At 38.6% G+C, this 17,740-nt stretch overlaps 1 protein-coding gene across 4 annotated transcripts in view; it reads right to left on the bottom strand.

The window, feature by feature from the left end:
- The window catches only part of klhdc3 (kelch domain containing 3), a 40,490-nt gene that overhangs the window by 12,316 nt on the left and 10,434 nt on the right, over positions 1-17,740 (bottom strand). For all 4 annotated transcript variants that reach the window (XM_061836632.1, XM_061836631.1, XM_061836633.1 and 1 more), the window contains 3 exons: positions 15,674-15,887; positions 15,439-15,525; positions 12,167-12,275 (listed from right to left, as the gene is read on the bottom strand). In XM_061836632.1, coding sequence (XP_061692616.1) covers positions 12,167-12,275; positions 15,439-15,525; positions 15,674-15,887 — 410 coding nt within the window. The remainder of the gene's footprint in view (positions 1-12,166; positions 12,276-15,438; positions 15,526-15,673; positions 15,888-17,740) is intronic.

Genomic DNA, 17,740 nt, shown 5'->3' on the forward strand with positions numbered 1-17,740 from the left:
CACTGATGCAAAAATGATGCATTCCATTAAAAGAACTCTGTGCCTACTGTGAAACATGGAAGAGGCTTGATTATGAAGGCATGCTAGAGAGCAATGTGCTGCCTAGTTTCAGAGAGCTTGGACAAACTCACAGGTCATTGGTCCCCCAACAAAATAATGATCTCAAAGACACAGCTAAAAACACCCAACAATGGCGAAAAGCATTAACAGTGGACTATTCCAAAGTGGCCTTCTGTGAGCAATGATCCAAATCCTATTGAACATCTATGAAAGGAGCTGAAACAGACTATCTGGAGAAGACACCCTTCAAACCTGAAATGACAGGAACTTTGGTCTCAAGGAGTGGACCAAAATTCCTGTTGAGATGCAGAAGTCTCATTGACAGCTGAGTTGCAGAAATAATTTGACTGTGGTGACTGAATCAAAAGGACGTGCAACAAAATAAAGCCGATATAGCATGTGTCAAACTCAAGGCCCATGGGCCAAATCTCTCCAGCCACCTCATTATATGTGGCAGGTGAAAGCAAATGAGGTGCAACTTCCATGATTAATGTTAAAACCGTCACCAAACTCTTAAGCACTTTTTTCTTAGAAAACCAATCTTTACAGTAACATGAACAATAGCTGAACAAATTATCCTTGAATTTTGATTTCAAAACGACTTAATCCATTTCTTGTGTCTATATAATAATATGAAGCACATAAGCAATATGAGGAGGCGCTTAAACATTTATATGGTTTAATGCCACTCAGAGAAACCATACCTACATTGAGGCCTGGAATAAAAATGAGTTTGACATTCTTGCAATATGGGGTCTTAATGGTCCACATGATTTTATGTATTCACCAAAGAAAATTTAACTTGCAGTCCTTTCTAATGACAATTTTAAAGCAATTAGTAAATAACTTTTTGCCATTGGAATGTCCGTTTTTCATCAATGACGTCGACACTTCGGTGTGATGTCAAAGGCAGAAGTGAACCCCAAATTCACTGCACAGCCAGTGTTGAAAAGGGAATGCGCTATAGTATTAAGTGGTCACATTAATATTGTATGCATTATCGATGTATAATAAACTCCTACACCTCAAACATGTAGCATACCATCAGGGCACATAAATAAAATTGAATAAATATGATGAAATTTACTGAGATAAATTGTGCAACAGGAGCCTGCAGATGACTAATGATGTCATTTATTAGCTAGAAAATGCATCATGCATTACATAGCTCCACTATCACACTGAGAAAACTAAATCACATCTATAGTCATCTCCAGGCTTCTGCATCACAATTCACTTGGGTATGTCGTAATCAATAAATCAGAATAAATACATTGTATTTAACAGAGATACATCGGTAATGTGGCATTATTAACATTTTAAATATCACTGCTGTCAGGGAAAAATTACCTCCCGTCCAAAACAACTTTCCAGGATGTCATGTCATTATCCAAGTCGCTTATCCTCAGAAGAGTTCTGGGAAAACTGGAGCCTATCTCAGCTAGCTTCAGGCGAAAGTTGGCGTTTGGAAACTCAATCAATACAAAACTGAGCTGACGAAGCCTAAAAAACACTTTCCAAAAAAAAACTTTATAACTTTATAACTTTTTTTTTTTAAATTCCATTCAAAAAGTTTAACTCTGTGATTCAGGAATGACAATTTAAATAATTTCAAGAACTTTTCAATTTTTACATGATTCGGGCTTCCAGCTCATAAAACGCATGGAATCAAAAATTTTGAATACTGTGAAGAAATCCCCAAGAAAATTAGGGTCACATTAAAATCATGAAAACATGGTGCTTTCAAAATATTTTAATCTTCAGTACTTGGTTGGGAATCCCTTTACTTTAGCAATCAGCCTAAGGCAGTGACTGGGAGTTATAGGAAGCCCAGATTTCCTTGATGCTTGCTGTCAGCTCTTTTATTTTTAGGTCTGGTGCCCCTCATTTTCCCATTCATAATACCTTACAGATTCTCAATGGGATTTACATTTGATGAGTTGCCTGGCCAGTCAAGCACTGTGATGGCATAGGCATCAAACCAGCTTTTGGTGCTTCTGGCAAGGGTCAGGTCCTTCTGGAAGATTGAGTCTGCATCTTCAGAGATCTTCACCAGAAGGAATTATGAAGGTCCCTAAAACATTCTGGTAGACTGTTGCTGTGACTCTGGATTTAAGAAAACTGTTTACCATCACCTGCACTGGAGATTGTACCAAAAATCATATGGATAATTCACACTGGGCCTTAAGAAGCTTGGGTTCTTTTCTTCACCAGTCTTCCCCAAAGCCCTGGACCTTTATCCCTGAATGAAAGGAACACTTTACTTTCATCCGAATAGGGGACTGGACCACTGGCTCAGAGTCCAGTCCTTCTTCTCCTTGGCCCTATTGAATCATTTCCCACATTGGTTCAAGCTCAGAAGAAATGGAATGAGTAGAGGAACCCAACCACAGCGGCGCATCTTCTGGATACATTTGAATGTGATGGTTTTTGAAGCTGTGACTCCCTGCATGACTGATGCATAAAAAGGGTAGGGATAAGATGATCATTTAAGAGGATGAACAGAGAAATGATAACCGTATTGCTTGGACACAAGTTTCTCGCCTACTCGTGGCCAATATTAGCCTAGGTGTGAAATCCAGCAGCACATCAATGTTTTATTGGTCTTTGTAAAACAAGCCGAAAGAGATCTTAGAAACAAGGGAAGGAAAAGGCGGGGTTGATGTAAGCGGGAAAGTCACACTGTTCGACTTTATGTGGCATCCTGGTGTTTGATGGTTCACTTTGTTATTCGATCAGCAAAGTATCACATTGTGTGAAAGCGCCTCCCCACACGACGCAACGGTGGTTCCCAGTCAAAAAGAAGCCAGAGTGATGCCGCTCCCCCACTAAAAAAAACAGTGGTTGCTATTTCAAACAACATTCGGTGAGGGTGTCTAATCACCCAACTGCCACCCTCTCCAGTAATGCACTGCTTCCCCACCTAATTACCTTTGAAATCAGGCCTCTGAAACAGTAGAAAATCAACTACTGTACTAAAACTAATGACAGATTAGGAATAGTACAGGTTAGGAATAGTCTAAATTGGGTATTCGTGCATATAAATACCAAACAATTCTATAAAAAACACCAGCAGTAAATGGAAATAGTCACTGGTAAAATTACAGCTGATGTTCTCAAATACAAATATTGCGAACAGTGGATCTCAGCTTCTGTGTTTTGAGGCATTTCATTAGCCATATCCTCATTCTTGGAGCGATATGATCTGCATCCTGTTCCTTTCGCCACATCCTATTGAACTTTGCTCCTTCAGAACCATCTACCTCAGAGGAACTGATCACACAGTACAACTTCCTGTAGAATACTATCAGGATGAGCAGACATATTGAATTACTTGTGAGAAGACAAAAACAAATCAAATGTATCCACAGGGAGAACAGATCAAACCAAAACTCTAGAGGAGATCATTTTAAACAATCTAGATAACATATTCCATCATAAACTGGAAGACTCCATTTTGAGTCTCACTTAACATTTTATATGTTGGTTTGTCTGAATCTCCATCCATTCAAAGTCTTATTTGCCAAATGCCATACTGGACTATTGAGCAACGGTCAGTGAAGGTGTAGAAGCTTCCTTTATTCATATATAATGCTATGTAGGATTGTTACCAGTGAATGACGGTATGGAAATGTTCAACAATCTGTTATCACTGATTGCTAGATTCTAGTCAAGTTTTTCTGCCTTAATCTTTGCTGTCTCACCTAGTCTTAACAACATATCTTTGCCCCCTCCTGAGTGGTGGCTGGAAGGTAGATTAAGACCTGTAGCCCCATGATGAGAGTGAGACGGTAACTACTGCTGGCTCCTGAAGATGCCGGTCTTCAGATTAGACTAAAACACCAGTCACTAATTAAACCTGCATCTGAAATTCCAAGCCTTGTGTACAGAATCTAAATTGCCTTCGAAATGGAACAAAGGTCCAAACTGGCCCTTTCAACACATTTATCTATTGGGCTTTTTGTTCTTTCTTTGCAGGATTTTTTTTCTTTGCTCACACAAACCTCAAGCCTATGAAAACAAGGAAGACATGAATTAGTATTTCGTGCCTTGCATGCAGCTGGTTAATATACAAACGAGAGGGATGAGAGGGTATATTACAGTTTGAAAAACTGCTGCCACAGCTGCAATTCATGAAATTGGTGTCAAGGCATACAGCCAGGCAGGGGACACTAAAGGAGGATCTTGATATATTGAATAATATAAAGCAGCAACCGGTTGTTCTTTTCATTGTTTTATTCCAAACATTCTGTTTTCAAAGTTTTACTATTAGAAATGCTTATGTTTCTGCAGTCAATTATAGCAGCTGCAAAAAATATAAACATGTAATACATTAAACATTATTCTTGGGTCCACATCCAGAAACTCCAAGTATTTCAATGTCACAAGAATACTAAAAGAAATGTTAAACCTCTATTTTATGTCAATTCAGGTCAACGGCATTACAAAGTGTCTACTATGCAGGCTGTTTATTTGAGCTGCCTTGGAGCACTCACCCCAATGACAATAATGTACACAGGCTGTTGGTGGGTTAAAGAGGGTTAAGATGCAGATGAAATACTAGCATGTTAATGTCTTTGAAGAGTAAATCACTGACTTGCTATGCTGCCCAAAGGTCTCGTGCCGCACGCGCAAGATGCCCCAAATCCATCCCAGGTCACCTCAATGTTTGACAAGTTTTATCTCGGGCATATGAAACATGCACACACGTGCACAGACACGCGCGCGCGCGCGCACACGCACGCGCGCGCACACTACACACACACACACACACACACACACACACCACACACACACACACACACACACACAGTGGTGGACAGACAATTATTATAAGGAAACTTCTCCAGCCTACCCTTGACATTACAGGGCTAATCACGTGTATAACTGAAGAGTTGATAATTCTGTTTGCATGGAGCCTCGTGTCTCAGCAGCATGTCTTTCAACAGAATGCATCAAGTCCAGCTGTAAAGACGAGTGTATTTTGACTCTCAATTTAAGGTTACATTTTACATGTAATTAGCATTTCATTAAATACATTGCAAAAACCCAAACCAATGAAAAAAAAAAAAAAAAAAAAACAGATCAATAGTATTAACTTAGTTCAATGTGTTGTTTAGTCTAAAATTTGAACTATCAGGTTCACTGCTGATAAGGTACACTTTAGCCAGCTGGACTATCATAACAGCAGCCCTTTCAGCCATTGATAAGGTGCTAAATGGTATTATAAGTGATATCTAGGCACCAGGCTTTTGACCTACTGATCAGCAAAACAAGATCACGAGACACAGAAGAAAATCTCTGGCTCAGCAAATTGCAGTTTTAAATTCACAAGTAAAATTCCAACCAGATTAAGTATCATGGCAAGATTTTGGTGGAATAAACAAGAGGTTTTGTGCTAGGATGTTTTGACTACCAGTGAGATTACCTGCTATGTGGTCTCCCGTGAGCTGAGTCTTAAGCAACCACAGTCTCTCGAACTGAAAACATGGGCCAACAACTTGAAAATGACACTTTTTTACACCACCAGAAGATCATGCTTCTGTCCAAAACATTGTCCATACTTGCTACCCTATTCAGTGACATTTAATAGCTTTAAGGATAAATTCAATTTTGCAAAATCAGTCTGAAATCTATACGGCTATGATCGTACAATGACTGACTCTGTTAAAATACAATTAATCAGCAGCCACCACAAAAGTGCTGAGACAAAATGCACAAAATCTGAAATCACTGCACGTGGGATGCTTCAGGCCTGAAAGATGAGCTATTTGAAAAATTTTCTCTCAATGAAAATAATGAGGAATTTAGTAATCTTGAAAGAATTAATAGCACTAATAATAACTTGAATTTTTACTGTATGTCCAACAACATACATATTGTAGTGATTGGTAGAAACAGATTTCCTTACCAGCACCAGATTCGCTTGAACAACTTGGAATCTGGCTCCTCTCAGCATGGCAGTCTGTCATGCCCTTGTCCCCCTCAGTAAATGCCCAGTTCCCAGCCTTAAAAGAATTTGCAATCTAGTATTACCATATCGTGTTATGTACTCATCTTAAGTATGACACTCAAAGTTCAACAAGGTATCGATAACACTGGAATATGCTCATTCACATCCACGGAGATCAAAAATATTGAAGGTTTTACTTTGCAGAGTATGCAGCTAATTGCTTTCGTAGGTGAAGGTCAGTGCAGGTGGAGTTAGTCATGCACGGGTCGTCCTTCGTGGGGTAATGAGCAGGTCTCAGCAAATGAGTGTAGCAGAGGTGGTGAGGGCAGATCAAATTGCCCTCCGTGAGAAAGAATGCTCCCTCAGGTCATAAATCAGACATGGGGCAGAATTTCACGCCTCTCTAGAACTCAGCAGGCCTGTTTACACTGACGTAAGTGGCACTTAAAAGACTGCCACTAATGCCCGGCCAGTCAGTTCAATCACAGAGAAAATGCACATTTCCCTTATTGTGTACGCCCCATCTCTGAAGCATGCTCTAAAATAAACAAATGTGTAAAAAAAAAAAAAAAAAAAAAAAAAAAACAGAAATCAACGTCATGAATCTTTTTCTGTAAAACCTGCCTTTTTATTATCATTAATTCCAGCCTCCATTGCTACTCTCCTAGTCCATTTACCTCAGACTGATCATTTCACACAATGCCGCTGAAAGCAGGGTGATTTTGGGAGTTGGAGTTGGGATTCAAGAGTTTTATTGTACTTCACTAAAGTAATAAATTATGCCCACACAAATCTTGGACTGAGAATAAATATCAACAGAGGGGTTCTGTTTAAGATCAATCTGAAAGGACAACCAACCCAGGAAAACAAAATGTGAGCCATAAATTTGAACACAATTTCCTTCAGCCAAACTACCAAATGAGGAGACCTACAAAAAACACAAGGAAGGTGTCGGGCACATAATTCATGGGGCATGTGTAAGCATTCATCAGCAGCATAGACAGATACCAATATCTTTTTAGGCCTGTTCACTGCCCTTGTGTTGTAAGGTCACGTAAAAACAAACACACAGTCCAAACTGCTTTTAAGCAGAATGGTTTTAATAGTTAAGTAGTTAAAAGACCAATTACCGTATAGTGCAAATTTAAAAAAACCTTGATTGCAAAACATGAAGGTAAGTAATAAGAGAAAGAAAACGAATGACTTAGAAGCTACTTAGTGTGTCTTTGTGCGTCCTACTATGTGTGTTCTCGTTCTTATGGGAGGTCCTGTGCATAAGAAGCTTAAAGGTGGTCATGTAAATAAACATTCAATGCCCGTCAATAGAACATGTGTGGTCAACTTGTTTCGGGACTGTAAGGATCGTACTTATTTGTACAGTAAAAGGGAAAACTGCTTGATCCAGACAAAAAGTTAAAGTAGAAAAAGAGAAGGCCCCTGATTTGAAGACAAATTGTCCTCTAACTCTTTGAACTGGGATGGTGGAATATTTTGGTGGTTGATTGATTTGTCGTCTCTACTAACAAATCCATCGTTCTGGTGATTCCAACCACACTGACCAACGAATGTTCTCTACCCAAAGCCTCTCTAGTCTCAACAGGAAATCATGCCCGTGAAACCTACCATGGGCTAATCCAGGGGAAACAAAACAGTGCTTCGCCACGACACAAATTGCAGACATACTCCTTTCCGAAACCACATTTCATGTAATAGCTTTTGATCAGACAGAAGGTCAGAACAGTATTTGTGGTTTATTTAATTAAAATTACATTGCTGAGATTCACGTGCACCTGTTATTAGAGTTGACAGTTTTGTCAATGTAATGTTTAACATTATATTGATAGTTGGGTTCATTTTGCATTTTTTTAATACTTTTAAGAAAATGAGATGCGTGAGGTGCATCAGGGTCACGACTTTGATCATGGGGTGGAGTGGAGACCCAGGGGGTCGGGGGTCCCAAATGCACGAACGATGCATGGGTGGGATCGGGTCTGCAAACATGTTAGTTGTCTGCGGTTATCATCAGTTCATACTGCATTTAATCATGTTGACTTTTGCCACGACAGCCAGGTGACAATGCTCCAGTCACGGATAGCTTGCAAGACCAATTACGCCTCACAAAGTGGATGAATGAAATAATCAGCTTTGACTGGCGACGACTTTCAAGGGAGATATTATTCAGAAGTTTAAGGGCCCCTGTTCTGTACCAAACCTCCCAGAAAATGGCCACCAGGGAAAATAGATGACCAATTGAAGAGACACACAATAAAGTATAAATGGTAAACCAAGACACTAAAACAACCTCTAAAGAAATTCAAGGTACATTCAAATCATAAAAAAGCAAGCCTGAAATTTTCCATAATGTATACTGGCAAGCCACAAAGATTTATGGGAGGTTGTCTTTGAATAGATGAGAAATTTAAAGCTTTTTGCCAAGACACAGGCTCAGTTATGTTCTGGTATCTGGTTGGGTGTCTTGAATATGTGCAGGGTACAATGACATTTAAAGACAATGAAAGCATGCTGGAGTGAAATGTGCTGCTCCGTGTCAGAAATCTTCATCTCATTGACAGGGTAAGGAAGCGGTGTGTAAGTATTGAGCAACGTAAGCCTTATTTTCTGAAGCTACCCCAAATGAATAAATATGATGAAACCAACCACATAGGCCACATGAACTTTTTGCTAAGAGGAAGTTCTGCTACCAGGAACGCAAGGTTCCCAGGCTGACAGGTGGAAAACCCCCTATACAGTATGTCAAAGGACCTAAAATATGTAATCCGGGGAAGGTACCCTTCAAACCTGAGACAACTGAAGCTGTTTTTCCTCAAGAGGAGTGAGCCAAAATACCTGTTGACAGGTGCAAAAGTATCATTAAGAATGATTGAATTGATTACATGAAATTGCTTTACAACTAAATCTTAGGTGTACAATTATCATTTTTGAAAAAAAAATATTAACCACAATTCAAAAGCAATATATAATTTTTATTGGTTAATTTTCCATATATTTTGATTTACAATTACATTTGTCAGTTTCAAGATATTTCTGTGACTACTGTGGGTTTGTCTTTCATTAACAGAGAAGTAACAAAATATTGTCCGTCTGGAAACAAGTAAAGTTGTATTGTAATTAGAACCCTGATACAAAGGCAATCTAGAAGAATGGTCCAAGATTGAGACATTGTGATTCGAGGTCCAAAGACATTTGGGCCAATAGACGTACTGGGGCTGAGAGGACTCTTATCTACAGCCTTCCCATTTGCACTATCAGGTTTCCCAGTGGGCTTTTGACTGATAACACAGTTTCATGATAACGATAGCCCAATGTACCAACTATGCTGGGTCATCTACAGTAAATGCCGTTAGCTACCTCATTACTCCACTGGCTACTGCCCGAGCAAAAGCGGTGCCAAATCAAGCAGGTACCCGTTATCATTACTACCTTATGACCACCAATGAACTCAACCCAGACTACTGTCCAGACGAGCCAGACCATCAATGTGATGGTCATGTGGGGAATAAAGAGCAGTTGATCCTTCAAGAAAAGACAAGCAGTAGAAAACAAATACACTGAAGACAATTATTGAGACTAATTTTGTTTGAATTTGAAAAATAAAAATGCAGTTAGTATTTTCAAATTTTTCCATTAACATTTCACATAAAACAAAAACAAATTCATCATAGTAAGGATGTCATATAGACTTGTTTTCTGTCAGTCTAAAAGTATAGTCATAAAAAAAAACAATACAGTAATATTACATACTATTCTCATGGGAAAATTATAAAGAACAATACAGCAATGGTACATATAGGTGTGATTGTGAGTGCGACTGTTGTCTGTCTTCATGTGCCCTGCGATGGGTTGGCAACCAGTTCGGGGTGTACCTTGCCTTCTGCCCAATGAATGCTGGGATAAGCCTGTAATAGCCCCTTGTGTAGGTCTCAACATGAGTGATTTGTTGTGATTCCAAGGATTTTCTTTTATATATATATATATATATATATATATATATATATATATATATATATATATATATATATAGTGCCCTCCGTAATTATGGGCACCCCTGGTTAAGATGTGTTTTTTAGCTTCTAATATTTTTTTTTCTTCTAAATAATATGGGACCTTAATGGACAAAAAAAAAAAAAAAAATCCACCCTCCGATACAAGTGCATTTATTTAGTGGGGAAAAAAATCCCACATAAAGAAATAATTATTTGACATCAAATAATGTGTGTCACAATTATTAGCACCCCTGGTGTTAATATTTTGTACAACCCCCTTTTGCCAACAAAACAGCACCTCCTATAATGTTTCACAAGATGGGAAAAGACAGAAAGAGGGATCTTCAGCCATTCTTCTTTGCAGAATCTCTCTAAATCGGTTGAGACCTGGCTCCTCTCCTCTTCAGCTCACCCCACAGGTTTTCAATGGGGTTGAGGTCTGGGGGCTGGGATGGCCATGGGAGGAGCTTGATTTTGTGTCTGGTGAACCATTTCTGTGTAGATTTGGCCATATGTTTAGGGACATTGTCTTGCTGAAAGACCCAGTCATGACCCATCTTCAACGTTCGGGCAGAGGGCAACAGATTTTGATTTAAAATGTCCTGGTATTTCAAAGCATTCATGATGCCATGCACCCTAACAACGTTCCCAGGGCCTTTGGAAGCGAAACAGCCCCACAGCATCACTGACCCACCCCCAGACTTCACACTGGGTATGAGGTGCTTTTCAGCATGCGCATCTATCGTGTCATGCCAGACCCAATTAGAGTGTTTGTTGCCAAAAATTTCAATCTTGGTCTCATCTGACCAAAGCACACGGTCCCAGTTGAAGCCCCAATACTGCTTGGCGAACTCCAGATGTTTGCGTTTATGATTTGAATGAGGAAAGCTTTTCTCCGTGCATGGCTCCCAAACACGTTGTTGGCGTGTAGAGAGCACCTGATGGTTGATTTGGAGACTTTGTGACCCCAGGTTGCTACCATTTGTTGTAATTCTGTAACAGTGAGCTTTGGAGATCTTTTGATTTCTCTTACCATCCTCCTCACTGTGCGTGGTGGCAAAATAAACGGGTCCTCGTCTTGGCTTGTTTACCGCTGTTCCAGTTGTTTTGAACTTCTTAATTATTCCTCAAACAGTGGATATGGGCAGCTGCAGTTGAGTGGCAATCTTCTTGTAGCCTCTGCCTGACCTGTGAAGGTCGACGCATATCTGCCTCACTTGTATGCTATGTTCCTTTTTCTTTTCCATGTTTAAGAGTGGATTAGAAAAATGGCCTCTGTGTTATGTCATATTTATACCCCAGGGAAACAGGAAGTGATGAATTACTAATAAAATGTTCCTACATACTCTAGTAAACGTAAACTACTGTAGACATGACAGAAATGCTTCAATTATATTATTTTCTGGGAATTTTTAAGGGTAGCAATAATTGTAGAACAGGTGATTTAATGAAAAATAATTATTTTTTAGTCAGGGATTTTTTTTTATTTTCTTACAATTCTTTTGAGTTGAAGGTTACATTTTCCCAAAATTTTCAGTGCGACAGTATTCTTCTGCAATAAACACTGAATTTATTTTAATTTATTTTGCCAATAATTATGGAGGGCACTATGTGTGTGTGTATGTATGCATGTGTGTGTATATGTATATATATATATATATATATATATATATTATATATATATATATATATATGAGTTTTACAGCATCATCTATTTACCATTGACTGTTTCTGCCAATTCGCGTTGGCTACATATCCGAATTATATCCACATATGAATGAGTCCAGGCTCAAATGTGAATTAAGAAAAATTGGAATGGCACTGTTCGCGCTGACATACAAAAACACGTCACATTAGGATGGAGTATTAATAAATAAATTACATGAAAAAAAAATCTGATTTGACCTGCACTGAACATAAACTTGTGTACAATATCTACTACTGCATTTCTTAACTGGATTTCATTAAACCCTACCCACTACTACTAACACGTTTTTGTTCAGGTTTTAAATGACAAGTTAAAAACTAATTGTTTTATTTGACAATATTATAATACATGAACTGTGAATAGATGCACATCACTACTTAGTTATCCAAACATGTAGAACTGGATCCAAACCATAAACTATTTAGATGTGTTTTGCTTTACCTGGTTCCTCCAAAGAGGATGATTCGATCTCCCACCATGCAGCAGCACTGTCGTCTCCGAGGACATGGGCCTTTCCCCTTGGGTTTTACTTTCGTCCATAAAAAGGCTTCTATAAAGTAGAAATGTGAAACATACACAGATGAACATCTTGGGATACAAAAGATACATACAGTATTAAAGTTACACATACAAACCCGCTGACTGGTCTGTCATTGCTTTCTGTACTAGATGTAGCATGAAGATTTTAATCCTTGAATGCAAATTCAAAATGTACATAGATGTTTGTAGATGAAACAAAATGTGACCTAGCATATCCAAAAGTCAGCCTTTTCAATTTACATAAAGACAGAACAATTAAATAAGTCTAATGAAAATTAAATCCCTGTGGATCTAATTACAATATTGTGCAAATTGCAAAACCGTATCTCTATTTAGTACTAACATGTCAACCTTACTGTATCAGGTCAATAATAAAGGTTTAAATTAAGATTTTTGGTTTGCAAAAAGGGTGCTATGGTGGCACAACTGGCTAGAACATTGGCCTCACAGTTCGCCCTTGCCTGTGTGGAGTTGGCATGTTGTCCACTGTGCCTGCATGGGTTTGCTCCGGGTACTCTGGTGTCCTCCCACATCCCAAAAACATGCATTCATTTGGGACTCTAAATTGCAATTGGTATGATAGTGAGTGTGGCTGTTGTTTGTCTCTATGAGCCCTGCAATTGCCTGGCAACCAGTTCAGGGTGTACACCGCCTCCTGCCCAAAGATAGCTGGGATAGGAATCAGCACTCCCGTGACCCTTGTGAGGATAAATGGCTCAGAAAATGGGTGGATGGATAGATATACAAAAGTGAGACCAATCTTCATAATTCCACTTAAAATCATTTACGTTGAGGATAGTTGTGGTTCAGAGGCATTATGAATAAATCAAAATATGACCATAGATACATTATGTACTACTTGTTTGAAGTATGGCTTTATTAAATATGTTAATTATATTTCATATATTACCCAGACACTGGCCACAAACATTTCATCATTCTGGTCCATAAAGATCAAACAAATCCTGGGGGAGACTGCTTTGAGAGATACAACTCTCTGTAAAACATCAAATCAGTTTACTGCGGTGAGTACATCGATTAACAAAGCTCATTATCAAATTTAACACTGAAATAAAACCAATGTCTGGGATTTATTCTACAGTTAGTTCCGCTTTATGCTGAAGAACAAACACAAAGACCACATACACTTAACATTAATTTTAACATGTTCAATGTTATCCACTGACTGTTGAAGCTGCATCTATACCTCAATTTACAGTATAAATAAAAAATTCACACAGCCTAGTTCAAACGTCAGGTTTTAGTTACATTCAAAAAATAATAATAAAATGAGACAACCAAGATAATTTAAAAACTTGATGTACAAAAAAAATAATATAATAAGTGAATAAAAATAATACGGTGGATCAGCCTGAAAGCATTGAACTCACAGTTCTGAAGACCCAGGTTCAATCCCAGCCCTCCTCTCTTACATGTTCTCCCCATGCCTGCGTGGGTTTTTTCCGGGCACTCTGGTTTCCTCCCACATCCCAAAATCATGCAACATTAATTGGATACTCTAAATTGCCCCTATCAATGTCTGATAGTGAGTGTGGCTGTTTGTCTCTATGTGCCCTGCGATTGGTTGGGAACCAGTTCAGGGTGTACCCCGCCTCCAGCCTGTTGATAGCTGTGATTTGCTCCAGCACTCATCGTGACCCTTGTGTCGATAAGCAGCTAAGAAAACTGATTGATGGATATATAAATGCAAACACCATCGTTTCTTCGATGTTAGATGCAGCAGAAGTACGCCCTATAACCGGAAGGTCACCGGTTCATTTCCCTGTTTGAGCGCATGTTGTCCTTGTCTTCTTCTTCTTCTTTTCCTTGACTGATTACTTTGAACAATGCAATCCTTCTGCTGTAGTGGAAGCCTTCTGTGGATGATGGATTATGCTGTGACTATAAAGTGAGTACAAAAATATAGGGAAAAGCCTGCTCAACTGCTACATCTCCACATTAGGGAGCCAATCACCTGAACTAACTGGTTGGAGGTGTGCTGACTCCCACTTAACGTTAAATTAACTGATGGGTTCATTCTGAACACAGCAACATCCCGACATATATGGGTATACACACTTGCGAAACCCCGTTATCATAGTTTATTTTTATTTATCCTCTTTTTTTTCACCCCTCAATTAGGTTAATGATTAGATTTGTGGTGGAAAATATCAACGCCAATATCAGTTTAAAAAGTTAGAGATATACTGTACATTAAGTGTACATAATCACTGCACCTACTTTTAGCTTGTGAATCTTTTATTCACCATATGCTTTGATGTAATGTTATGTAAATTTCTAACTTATTTTATTTGAATATGTAACTAACATTGCACATGGTGTACATGCATTTATATGTTATTTTTTTGCTGCTTTATTTTACTCTATCCCGAGACAGATCCCTATTGTAAATGAGAATGTGTTCTCAGTTGCCCTAGCTGGACAAAAAAAGGTTCAATAAACAAGATGGTATGGCTTAATTGGTGGAGTGCTCGTCCTCCTATCCAAAGGTTGTGGGTTTTACCCTCAGCCCTTGAGAGTATGTTGAAGTGTTCTTGAGCAAGACACTGAACGCCCAGTTGCTGCTATGAGGAGTCAGTGCACCGAGTACGTTGTAGGTAGAAAAGCAATATGAGTTAAAGCCCATTTACCATTCACAAAGAATGAATCAAAACTAAAAAGTTTAAACTGCTCTTCACAATAATATGGAATTTGAACAGGGGTGAGAAGACCTAATATCCACTGTAAGGATTAAAATGCCATCACTCAAGTATAGCCAACAGCATCTCTTTGGTACTAGCGCTTGAAGACCTGCTGAGATAATTGTGATTGCAACTGAGGTGGTGCCATCTAGAGGCACAACATTAAATGCAATGACTGTTACTGCAGCTTTGCAATTCAGCCTAGAAAATCCTTTTGTTTTGTTATAATCATATCACACATCCCAACTGTCAATGTGCATAGTACAGCAAAATGAGTACAAACATATCCACAATGTCCAGCTATGAACAATGTGTGTGTAATATGAGGCAGAAGCATGTAGAAATAGGATAGTGGGACAAAATAAACTAACTCATCAGTTAAGATGGGCCACAATTGTACACAGAAAAAGAAAACATGGGAGCCTAATGAGGTGGGGGGAACAAAACATTGAAAAATACAAAAAGCATCACCTGGACTGAACTTCCAGAGATCATTGAAGTGCTGGTCCAAATCAGCATTGTATCCCCCAAATATGTACAGCTCTCCTTTGTAGCAAACTACGTGGCCATATGGACAAGAAGGAAACCATGTAAGCCACTGATTATGAAGATAAATATTATTTGCATTAATAACACCCCACAGAGATTTGGAAGATTTGCAGCTAATTAGCAGTTAAATGGGAAGCACAATGAAAGAGTTTCTTACAAGCTGAGTGACTTCTCCGTCCATCAGGTAACAGCTGTGTTGTGGGGGTGCTCAGCCACCTATTGGTCTGCGTATCAAACACTTCTATCTTGTTGCAGTAGATCTCATTGTTGGAGTGGAATGGACCAAAGTGGTCTCCCCGCCCTCCAAATACAAACATTTTTGTCCCAATGATGGTTGCCGAGTGGAAGTCCCGCCAGCTTGCAGGAATGCCCTGCAAGCAACAATCAGTAAATTTGCAAAAAAATGGGACAGCAATATCTTCCAAAACATCGTCACACTGGTAAAAGTGCATCTTTCCAATATGAAACTTGCATGGAATTGTGCCACCTAGTGGACATTGTTAATGACGAAACCAAAGTTCCAGAGATGGACTTGGAAAAAACCCAAGTTGCAGTTAGAACATAGAAAACAAGTAGAATCTGGTTTCACTGAATTTCACCTGAAAGTTAAAATTGACTTACATTATACAGTAAACAATAATGGTAATAGTCTATGTTCAAATATAGATCCAACAAAATAAATGTTGATTTTTAACAAATGTAATATTTCCCCATTATATGAATGTATATCAAAATCTGCAATAGTAGCACTTCACTCTTATAATCCTATATAAATGTGTATTCGGTAAATGATTTGTGCAGTACTAAGATGCTGATTGACAAGAATTGCACATGTGCTACTTGGACTGGACAATAAAAAGACCTATTATGAGGTTTAACTTTAAAAATATCTTCATTAGACGATAGTGGACCTCCCCCTGGCTATAATGCTGATCTTTCTCAAAACTAGTGGCCTTTCTAGGATTGCATGAACTGAATTCACATTTTTGAGTGACTTTCATTACTGGGACCAGTTCCTGGTAAACCAAATTATGCTCTTTAATCAGCATCTTGATATGGCTTATGTAACAGTGCTAACGAAACAGCAATATTCATTGCAAAGAGATTTTCTTTAATTTTAATTTATTTTAATGATAAGGTGGCATGGTGAACGAATAGTTAGCACATTTGCCACAGTTCTGAGGACTGGGCTTCTAATCCCGGAATTGCCTGTGTGGAGTTTGCAAGTTCCTCCTGTGCCTGTGTGGATTTTCTCTTGGTGCTCTTGTTTGGTCCTACATACTAAAAACATACATGGTTGGTTAAACTGTATTGAATGTCTAATTTCTAACACAAATTATCTTATCTAGACGAAAATATATGTTCAACTGTACCATAAAATGCATAACCTTTTCGATATTTTTGCCCAAAAAATACAAGCGTTTGTGAATTAAAGTACGCGAACTTTGACCTAGTTTCCCGTGTCTGAAAAACACGTGTGGCTGACCTCTGATGTCACTACAGGTAAACACATCGTACTGCAGATAGTTTCTCATATAGGCACAGGCAGATCCATTGTGCTGTACAATGAACGGACGGGTGGTCGCGTACCTATTTACTAAATACACAGCGTTTACGTAATATTAAAACAAGATCAAAAACTTATATATATACACTCAGGATATCGAAGTCTTTAATATTTATAAGTTTATGACTAACAAAACTAACAAGACCTTCACAAATGCTTACCAGTCTGTTTCCAACACAAGGCATATCCTGGTCTCTGCGTGTGCGGCACTTTCTTCATGGCCAAGTATTTCCTCTGCATTCGAACGTGCGTCTATGCTGTCTAACTAGCTCAAATTGTGAAGAATACGAGCTTTATAAAGGCGTTAAAGGTTATCAGTCTTCGTGGGACCCTTCAGAATGGTGCTCATCACCCAAAATATCGAAAAATTCATCGTCATTCTTACAATGTATTACAATGGTTGCCATTGTTGTCACCGGTTCTGACGTCACGTTCCTACTCTGCTGTTTCAAGCAAATCCAGCAATGTGCGATCATTTTTTGCCGATAATCAAAAAATAAAAATGTTTCCTTCATAATGGATTTCAGATTTCAATTCTGCATAAAAAAAAATGTAAAATATTAGCAAAATGGTGCATTGAGGACCTTCCATACACTTTAAGAGAGGACTTGCCGCAGATGTGAATGTGTGCACGAATGGTTGGTTGTTTCTATGTAC

Source organism: Syngnathoides biaculeatus, chromosome 12 (assembly GCF_019802595.1).
Source record: "Syngnathoides biaculeatus isolate LvHL_M chromosome 12, ASM1980259v1, whole genome shotgun sequence".
Taxonomy (NCBI): Eukaryota; Metazoa; Chordata; class Actinopteri; order Syngnathiformes; family Syngnathidae; genus Syngnathoides; species Syngnathoides biaculeatus.